Below are 10373 nucleotides of genomic sequence, written 5' to 3'. Positions count from 1 at the left end.
ATTTTCCAACCACTAGCTAAAATTTGGCAGTTTTTAACCTTACCTGAATTTTTATCACCTTTATCCACAGGCCGATACCGACATACTTATTTGCGCCAGCAATACCTCACTAAGTGGCCATTATTATGCAACAAGCAGAACAACGCCAGATAGAACAGATCCGGTAAGTTAGTTAATTGTTGTTTTTATTGGCGAGTTGACTTCCTGAATGTTACCAAACATCATAGTTGACTCTCTGTTTCTTACTCCCTTGTCTTCAGTTCTCCTTTTACAGGTGTTTCCCCAAATTAGGGCGGGCGCCCTTGTTCTTTGCTCTCAGTATCTCCGTGATTACAAGCACTGTAATCGTTTCCTTTTTCCGTTCCCAACGGATTATAAGAATGCGCGAAATATTTACTCAGACTAATTAAGACATTAAAATGCCTCAGAGTATGCTGCACTCTTTTCATAGTTACAATGGTAAGTACAGTATTTTTAAAGTAAATTAAAAGCAGTTTTTTCTTGACACCGTTCAAAGTTTCGCATCAACGAATTTCAAAACTGATAATGGTCCAGTTTTGTTATTTAATACTACATTTAGGCACTGAAACTGATTCCAAATGTCTGTTGAAACGGTGGGTGAGAAAAAAAAATTCACAAATAACATCGGCGAAACCGTAATAAATGGGAAAGTGTCAATCAATGAACATTCAAATTCCTCAAATGACTCTAACTCAGAACCTGCTCACCTGCGCTAGAATAACCTGATCAAATTCTCTAAGTTGGCTAATACTGTGCACGGCCCAGTCTTTTCAAAAGGGCAGGGTTACTGAAGGCCTAAAGATCAAACAGTGGAGCCCCTGTCAGCCCGAAAATTTTGTAAACGCTCCCCTTTTAAAAAAATCATACTTACGGTACATATTTTGTTATCCTTTGTTTTTCTTTTTCCTTTACTCTACTTATTATATACTTAATAAGTTCATACGTGAACTCAATAATGACCGAAGCACGGTCAAAACGTCGTTGTGACCTTTTTTCGTAATATTTTTAAAAATTGAGAGAAAAGAGATGACTGTTCAAAACATATATTACAAAGAAGAATAAGGCATTCAAGAATGGGCCTCTCTCTAACTTCTAACGCTCTATCGCAAAGCTCAGCAGAATAGAATATAAACAAATCAACACAATAATACATGGAGGGTGCAACTAGCAATCGAGTTTATTATACAAATTAAGTTACTTTTTAAAGCACTAAATAAAATAAGGGATATACGCAAAGTTATAGGGCTCTAAGAAAAGATAGATGCATGTATAAGCTGCAACATATTAGCACCAACAAGAAATGCTGAAGAAATTATCAGTGTGAACAGAGTCTGGACAATAAAAGCGCGCGATGCAATACTACAACTACATTTAGAAGCTTAGATGTTAGATATGTAAACTCTGTAAAAGACCGTAGAAACAGCCTCGAATAAACTGTTCGACATCAATTGGTGTGTAATTCACAAGGAGTTGCTTATAAAGGTGGGTCTGATACTCCAAATTGAAACATAACCAAAGAATGCAATCATCAGCTAAGAGAAATACAATTAGACTGACCGGAACTAATTCTTATTCTTTTTTGTTACTCTTTATAGACTCCATCTGCGGTAGAAATCACTAACCAAACATTTAACGGTAGTGTGGTGTCTTGCAGGTAACTCATTATAACTCATCACCATTACATCGAGATTAACATCATAATCTTTAAAACTATTAATTAAAAGTGTTTAACACAATATTTAAATGAAGCAGAAGATTAGGAGGCTGTCCGGGAAAACTCTTAGCACTTGAAAGAATCATGGCGATTTAGCTGTTGGGACATGATATTTTAGAGAAACATTACTCAACACCTCTTTAACACCAGAGCCTAACCAAATAATATATGCAAAATTCACCGCAAAGGTTAAGGGAAATTGGTATTTCTTAAGACTGCTGTGATTTTGCATATGACTAGCCTTTATTATATTGGTAGACGGCTACAGGAAGTAAAGGGTTGCCAAAAGAACCCGAAAATTCAGGAAGAAGCGTTGGTATTTGGTGTATTGTGTAAAGAATGCAAATATTTTTTGTCTTATGTCTCCTTTGTATAGTTCAGGTTTGAGTCATGTTTTTATTAGGTTAGGAATTGTGTGAACAGTTCAGCAGGTGTGACGACCTAGTACGGTCGATAGTGTAAGTGGTGAATTATGTTAAGACCAGTAACGGTGCTGTATACCGGTATACGACTCTTTACGACGTCTAAAACAAACAGCAACAAGCAAAAAAACAATCGTATATACTATTCCTCCATTGTTTTGCTTCGAACGTGTACAAACCAACGGTTGGTTACAGACAAGGGCTCATTGACTTAACGTAGTCTAATTCAATAATTTTGGACGAAGCAAGAACTTGATATATAATAAGTAACGGTTTTAATTTTGAGTGTAATTGTTTTATAGAATAACGAGAGAGCTAGATCCGGGTATTGCTAATTTTAGAAATCTACGCCAGGATTGGTTCCTTTTAGGAGCAATCGGAGATTTGACTGGTGAGCATCTTATACTTATCAATCACTTAATTCTGAATTCAGCCGAAAGACCTCTGAAGCGCGCACTAGGGATATTTTTGCAACTAGCATCGAATTTTACACTTGTTGGTGCACTTACTTAGTGCAACAACTTTTGAATTTTATAGCCACTTTTTTGTTGCAAAAAGCACTATCAAGTATTAAGCTGCGTGCAAACGGACGCAACAACTCCCAACATGGTTGGGCCGGCAAATTTGGGAGCTGTTGGGTCAGTGTTGGCAGTGGTGTGCAAATGCGGATGTAACAACTCCCAACAACGTTGGCCTATGAAGCGTGTTGGTCTATCACGCGAAGTTATTGCATTGTTGTCTCCAAGGAGACCATCGGTAATGCACGTGCCTGTCCACAACAATGTTGGAAGAGCTTTAAAAACGGTCCCAACATTATTGTGCTACTTTGCGGTGATCAAGGAGCAAAAGAAATGTTGGAAATTGTTGGCTCAAAACTTTGACCAGTTTCAAACTTTGCGCAACAACTCCCAGCAACACTCAACCATATGCAACAGGATGTGCAAACAAATGCAACATGTGGATATCCAACGATGTTGGAAGGTGTTGACCAACAATGTTGCGTCCGGACTTTACTTTTTAAAAAACGATTGCAGCCTGAAATATTTCAGATACTGATACTTGCCAGCAAACTCATTTTATGAGTGGTACACTAATTAGTGGCTCTTAAATGTTGTCTCCCAGCTTCAACGCAGCACAACTGCGATAAAACATGAATTATGTTACCGGACGTGATAAGGGAGGGTACTTTGGAGGAGTAAGTCCCTTCGAGTGTGATAATGTTTCTTCTCAATATCGCGTGGAATGCAACTCGTGAAATTTTTGTGTCAAGGAAATAGGACAAAATGACCTAGATTCTCAGTTACATGATAGAATACCATTGAAACGTGACCATTAGTGTGTCCCGGCCTTGCTCGAGGAAAGCCTCCATATTCTGACTGGCAGCTTAGAAGATCCTGAAACTCACATTTGGTCACTACTAGGAAGCGCTATTTCAGACTTCCTGAAAATAAGAAACAGTATCCTGCAACCAATATCATATTTGCGTTACTGCAGAGTCCTTATACTTTCAGTTGGGTTTAGTACAGAGTTAAAGATTAAATAATAATAGCAGTATCATTTATGACATTAGTAATTATTATTATCATAATTATAATATTAAAGGTGATCAGAATGACAATAGAAATAATAATGGCACTGATAATTGAGATGGACAAGGTATGGTAAATTATGCCGAAGTGACGATACATTACGATAGATGGATTTACATGAGCTTTTACTTTAAACCATCAGGTGCTACGATCGGGATTCATTCAGCGAGACGTGCTTCAAGTTCTAGAATCAACGTCCTGACAGGTGAAGTGGGGAGTGGAGCAACAGTTATGCCGACAAGTTCCTCGTCGACGGTACGATTATACTTTATTTTTCTGTCATTCCAAATGAGTAAGCAACAACGATGAAAATTATGGCAGTGAAAATAGTTCCCCTCCCCCAACCCTCCGCGGGTACAATTGTATCACTAGAAACCTGCTCATCCCAGCACTCCTTTAACCCAGTTTCATAGGATAAAGAGAGAAAGAAATAGGTTCAGTATAGTTTGGTTGCTATTTCATGCTATTCTCCGTTTTCACTCACGTGAGAGGGCAGAAATAAAAATGGAAACCTTTTAATACAGGAAGTCTAGAATCTGGGAAATGAAAGAAGATAAATATTTACAAAAAGGCTTGCCAAGAATCAGGTATATGCAGTTGTTGATATGCAAGATATTCGGGAAAACGCTTTACCCAAATTTATAAAGCTTTGTATGGAGACGCCATGTTTGTGTCCCTTTCAGGGCACAAATATGGCCACCGGAAACCAACAGAAGGATCTGTTTTAGAGTTTTCGTACTTATCCGTGAATTCTTCGCTTGAGGAGCTCATAAAGATTAAAGTAATATTCATTCTAAGGAAAGGAATGTTTAGATAGCAAAATCTCCAAAAATCCGTAATGTTTTTACCCCACATAAGAGCTTTCCCGGCCGCCAACTAAATGCCGCGACACGCAAAAGCCTGGAAATTCAAGCGTCCTGTATCGCAAAACAAGGAACCCTTTTGAACCGAAAATTTTTTTGTATAAAGGTTTTAAGGTGCTCTAGTATCACATGAAAGTAGAAACTCAGAAGAAGCGATAGTTTCTTAGTTTGAATTTTGGTGACGTCATGTGAAAACCAAGAATAGCAAGTATAGGGCAAATGAGAATAGAAAGAAGAATGTAAGATTTTGAATATGCTAAAGGTGGACAAGATGCCTCTTGACGTCGCGGATTTTACATGCCATGAGGCTTCCTACCCTACCAGTAAGACAAAAACAGTATTTTCAAACTAAGACATAAACTTTGAAACACGTGTTATTTGGAATCTGTCCCTTTTCAGGAGGCCCCTACTAGGCAGCAAGGAAGCTTTAGGTTTCCAGATAATTGCCCGGATGCAGATTGTGATTTTCTTGTGACTTACCAAGCTTCTGGTGCTAACAGTGTGGCTTTCGAACTAAGAGGCAGAGGAAACTGGGCAGGAGTGGGATTTAGTGAAGATAATCAGATGGTAAGTAACTAGACTGTACAATGGTGTGGTAGAAAAGTAATTGCATTCACACGCAAATTTAGCTGTTATTAAAATGCTCTTCAAGAGAGGGTCTTAATGGAGTGGAGGCTCCCGGCCAACTTTTAGTTATTTAGCTTCTTTGCAGTTAAAGGCTAGGCTTATTAACCATCCTCTCCGTTACGATGAGCAAAAATCTAGAAAAATTCGTTAGCTGTTTGAAAAGATCAAAATGAATTTCCATTGTTGCAAAGTGATACACAATTCCAATGGCATTTAGTGCTTAGGAATTCTTTTTACGGTAAAAATTTCTTCAAAACTGACGGTTAGAGTCCACCTGGGCTCCCTGGAACGGTTAAGATTTTCCAACCACTAAACTTTTGGCCTGTGTTTTCCTTACCTGAATTTTATCTCATTGTCCACAGCCTGATACCGATATACTTATTTGCGCCAGCGATACCTCACTAAGTGGCCATTATTATGCAACAGGTAGATCAACACCAGCCAGGACAGATCCGGTAAGTCAATCGCTGTTTTTCATTGACGTCAGACTATATGGTCTTTTGAACGTTGCTAAACATTATCTCTTGCCTTTAATTAGTTTTCATCATATTTTTTTTAGCATTTGGTTTCCCCAAGGTAGTGCGGCCGCCTTCTTTGCTTCTCTTTGATTCCAAAGCTCATCACCATTATCGTTTTTCTCTAACTACAAGCACGTGCAAAATTTCGATTTTCATGTTTTAGAGATTTTAACGCACTCAGTAGTAATTTATACAGTGTAATCACTTAAGTAAAATAAAGCAATCAATGTCTCGTTTAACAGAACGTTTTGTTTTCAAATTTTAAAAAAAAGGTGACTGAGATACGTGATATAAAGATAAAATGCAGCCAATCAAGCAATTTAAAAAGGGACGCGTTGAATCATCAGATCAACTCACACTTGCCAAAACTTCTTATCATTTTTTGTAATTTTTTTAATAGACTCCACCTGCTGTAGAAATCGCCGACCAATCATTTAATGGTGGCGTGGTGTCTTGCAGGTAACTTATCATTACCATCGTCATCATTATCATAGACCTCATTATCAATGAAATCATCATTATAAATTGTTGGCATGATTATCGTATTCTCAAAACTACTGTACGGCTATGTATTGCAATTATGCAAACCAGTGAAGGGTATAGAAAACTGTTAGATTAAGGAATTATTAATTATATGCATATGACATTTTAACAGAATTTGAACATGAAACATATTTAGTACCTGTTTTTAAAATTCCTGTGATTTTTCTGGGGCTAGCCTCAGGTACATGCTGAAGAATGCAAATTTTTTTTTGTCTTTATGTCTCCTTTGCAGGAGCGTAGCGTCCATATACGCACATACGGCTGTGCGTACAGCTAAAATCCGAAAAAAAAAAAAAATTCCTGAAAGTATCTCTATGATCATTAAATCGGGATTACTAATAAGTTTTTCGCATTTTATTGGTGTCTTTGCGTAAGTACGTATTTCCGTAGTCTTTTACTATTCCATAAACTGACTACCCTGCAAGCAGTGGTTTCTCCAGGCCGGACACTACGCTAGGAAGGGAGATAAACCACTGCGAGCATCCGTCTGCTTCTTTGATCGAGCCGCCGTCCATCGCTATGGACGAATAAATTAACTTTAAACATGTAAATCCTGTTTGAAAGCAAGTTTAGGCTCTCGCGCATTTGGTTACGCTTACAGTTGCTGCCTTAACGCGAGGCTGCTGTGGATAGTCAGTATTTCTTCGTATTATTTATTCCTATCTACTTAACTTTGTCAAATGTAGGCGAACCCAAATGGAGTTGAATTCCAAGGGACCATGTCCAAGTTCAAGAGCGAAAAGAAGAATAAATTTCGTCGTTGCTTGTTTACGTTACCCATAAAACGCAAAATTAGGCATTTTCACGTCGTAGTTGTGCAAAAATGGCAAAGAAATGCAAAAATAAAAGCGTGGTGCACGTGCAAAGTTGTTGTTTTGCCTATTAAACCTATTGTTTTGTTGAAGTTCTCGTTGCCGTCTTTTCGTTGGATATTCGTAGTCATCATGTGGACGCGCATGCTCGATGGAAAAGCAAAAGGTTGCTCGCAGTGGTTTCTTTCCCATCGAAGCGTAACGTCCGGCCTGGAGAAACCACTGCTCGCAGGGTATAAACTGACGGCAAGAAACGTTAATAGCCCTAGGCCAAACGTCGAACTTTTCATGAAACGAACCAAACTCTAATTTGGGTCGACTGTTGGGTCAGACGTCGAACTTTGGACGCGTCGAACCAATAAACTGAATAATCAGACCAAAAAAAGCAATCTAAATAATTTGTTTCTTTTGTCCCGGCGACGATCTTTAGACGTTCTATCGGTCTGATTCAAGCAAAAGAATAGAACGTGTTGGACGACCGAAACTCATTCAGCGACGAACTTAACTGAGCCAGACGTTGAACTTTTCATGAACTTAACTCTAATATATATAAAGATTTAGGTTAATAATACTTATAAACAAAAAAAAAATTAAATCGTGTAATGCTAAACGGGGAAGGCAATAAAATTGGCATCAAGATTAATAGATCTAATAGCAGAAAAGAATTAAAGAAAACAAATTGCACGTGCAGCACACTTTTTTTTCTAATTCAGGCAAAAAAACAAATTTGCACGTGCAGCACGCTTTTTGTCTTTCTTTGCCGTTGTTTTGCACCACTACAGCGCTGTTTTGTAGGACTAAATCGTCAAACTTCCTAGTTACGCATTATTTTTATGGAGGAATTGTCGTATGTGCTTACCCAATATTTTGTCTCCTGTGTTCATGTTCGCTTTTGTTTTTCACTGCCCCTCATTTTCACCTTGCTCGCCGCTCCTTGCTGGCCGCTAGCATTCTCATTGTATCACCGCTGCTTTGAATTTTCATGTTATTCTTCCTACAAAATTCGTCTCTTTTGTTTTCAATCACTCACTCTTGCTCTTTCTCTATTATCCACGTGAGTGTAAACATCAAAAATAATGTCCAAGAAGACACGACTTTGTTGTTGTTTTTTCTCCGGGCGGCGGCCATGCGATTTCTTTCCAAATAGAACATTGAGTTTCATTTCGGTGGCCATACCTGTTGATTGAATTATTATGTTACATTGGTATGCTTGTGGTGCTGACGGACTCTCGGGCGGGCGGTCGGTCGGTCGGTCGGTCGGTCGGTCACGTGATTACCAAATTTTCTTGGATGGGAAGTTTACCACATTTTCTTACCCGTGGTGCTCCGCTGCGCGCTCTTCGCGCGCGAGAGCTTGCTATAAGTCTGGTTCGTCTCATGAAAAGTTTGACGTTTGGCCTATAGGCCTTAAAATGGAGTGAAAAAAAAAACAAAAATAGTACCCTCTTCCTGCCCCCTCACAGTGTCAGCCTCACCATTTTTCTTTGTATTTATTTACGGAAAATGTCCTGCAAAACGAAAGAAATGGTATTTTTGAAAGCATTGATTTAAATATATTCAGGGGGACTAATTGCCCCCAGACCCCCTAGTTTGGACCGATGTTGTAAACGACCGTTTACAACATCTCAAACAGATCAATATACGCCTCGTTCACTGTCTTGGTTAAGCTTACTCAAGCTAAAGATGGGCTACGAGGTCGTCCAAGAGAGAACTCTTTGACTATCATATTATTTCATATTTTACTTATAGATAATTAATATGTAATTAAGTTAATACTACTACCATATTCTCTAAATGTAGCCTGGCAACCCAAAATTCCGAAAATTTCGGTTGGTACATCAAATGGAGCGGACCATTTCGGTTTGGTCCGACCGGAATATTCCGGACCAGCTTTTAAGGTGTTCCACCTTGACCGGTCTGGTCATTTTGGTCGGTCGGACCGAAATGTCCCTTTCTATTTGACAGAATTGTTGTCCCCAGTACCGCTCTTTTGTATCCTACTTACAAGAACAATAACCAAACGCGCGGTGGCTTGGGTCGGGTCTGTGCAACCGGAATGTACCGTTGCATTGGACATGTAAAATTCAAGAAATTTCAAACCGGTATTTTTGTTGGATGGAAAGCGCCCCTAGTGATGTCAGTTGTGCTACTGTTTTATAGGATTACAAGGGATGTAAACCCGGGATTAGCGAACTTTAGAAATCTTGAAGAGCAGCAGTTTCTTTTGGGAGCAATCGGTGGTTTAAGCGGTAGGCAAATATCTGATACGTTAATTACGAATTACGAGGTTACACAATGGAAAACACTTTAACTTGCCTTGCAATTTTCTACTGCCTCAAAAACACCAAATGTCCGTTAGTAAGAGTATTATTCTACAGCATTTTCATCAGAGAAATTTTACTTTAGGCTTGCTTGATTCACTAAGTAACTTCTCTTGAAACTTGGCTCGCATGTCGATAAACATTTTAATCAATTATAGGAAAAGGGAATAATTTTCGTACAACGTCTTATAAATTATAATTGTTGCCGTATGGACAAGAACTAGTGGGATATAATGTTGTTCAGTGCTCTCATATCTTGTGAGCTTGGGCTACTGGTAGTTTCGTCCATATTTGCGAGCAACTCTTTTTAAGGCAAGTTTCAAGCTAGTTGTCTTGGTCAGTGTATCCAACTATTGCTAACTGGGCAAACTGACATCTCGCTGTTGAGGACTTTCAGTGCTAAACCATTGGCGACTGTCTAGATCTTAGACATAGTTTACAGTGGTACTTGAGATTTACAAGACCTTCTGCCTGATTTAACAACAGGTGGTACAATCATGATTCATTCAGATAGACGTGCTTCAGGTTCTAGAATCAACGTCGTAAGAAGTGAAGTGGTAAGTGGAGTAACAGTTATGCCGACAAGTTCTTCCTCGACGGTACGGTTGTACTTTATTTTTCTGCCATACTAAATGGGTAAGCAACTACGATGAAAATTGTGGCAGTAATGATAGTTCCTCTTTCTTCCCCCCCCCCCCCCCCCGCCGCGGATACAATTGTATCAATAGAAACCTGTTCGTCCAGGCATTCCTTTAACTCAGTTTCACAAAATAAAAAGAGAAAGAAATAGCTCCAGTATAGTTTGGTGGCTGTTTCATTTTATAGCAAGTATAGAGCAAATGCGAATAGAAAGAAGCATGTAAGATTTTGAATATGTTAAATGTTAGCCAAGCGATTCCTCTTGACGTCGCAAATTATGTATGCCATGCGGACTACCTACTCT

The 10373-nt window shown here is 38.8% G+C and overlaps 1 protein-coding gene and 1 long non-coding RNA gene across 2 annotated transcripts; both read left to right on the top strand.

Moving 5' to 3' along the window:
* The first annotated feature begins 71 nt into the window (after positions 1 to 71).
* On the top strand, positions 72 to 2551 carry LOC140934926 (uncharacterized). Its single transcript, XR_012165142.1, has 3 exons — positions 72 to 163; positions 1617 to 1675; positions 2460 to 2551. It is a non-coding gene; the product is annotated as an uncharacterized lncRNA (long non-coding RNA).
* A 212-nt stretch (positions 2552 to 2763) lies between these two features.
* On the top strand, positions 2764 to 10062 carry LOC140934261 (uncharacterized). The gene is made up of 7 exons (XM_073383921.1): positions 2764 to 3010; positions 3889 to 4001; positions 5009 to 5176; positions 5599 to 5691; positions 6155 to 6213; positions 9270 to 9358; positions 9917 to 10062. The coding sequence occupies exons 1-7, from the start codon at positions 2764 to 2766 to the stop codon at positions 10060 to 10062; spliced, it is 915 nt and encodes a 304-aa protein (XP_073240022.1).
* Positions 10063 to 10373: the final 311 nt, after the last annotated feature.

The sequence above is a fragment of the Porites lutea genome, chromosome 4 (assembly GCF_958299795.1).
Source record: "Porites lutea chromosome 4, jaPorLute2.1, whole genome shotgun sequence".
NCBI classification, from domain to species: domain Eukaryota; kingdom Metazoa; phylum Cnidaria; class Anthozoa; order Scleractinia; family Poritidae; genus Porites; species Porites lutea.
The sequence above is the reverse complement of the archived record's forward strand: the minus strand, read 5'-3'. Positions and strand labels throughout refer to the sequence as shown.

What these genes read in the sequence shown, in the direction of transcription:
- LOC140934261 (XM_073383921.1), top strand. Translation starts at nt 2,764, where the DNA reads ATGGTTGGGCCGGCAAATTTGGGAGCTGTTGGGTCAGTGTTGGCAGTG. An exon ending in CGACAAGTTCCTCGTCGACG is followed by an intron (nt 4,002 to 5,008) that starts GTACGATTATAC and finishes GTCCCTTTTCAG; the next exon opens with GAGGCCCCTACTAGGCAGCA. An exon ending in TTAGTGAAGATAATCAGATG is followed by an intron (nt 5,177 to 5,598) that starts GTAAGTAACTAG and finishes CATTGTCCACAG; the next exon opens with CCTGATACCGATATACTTAT.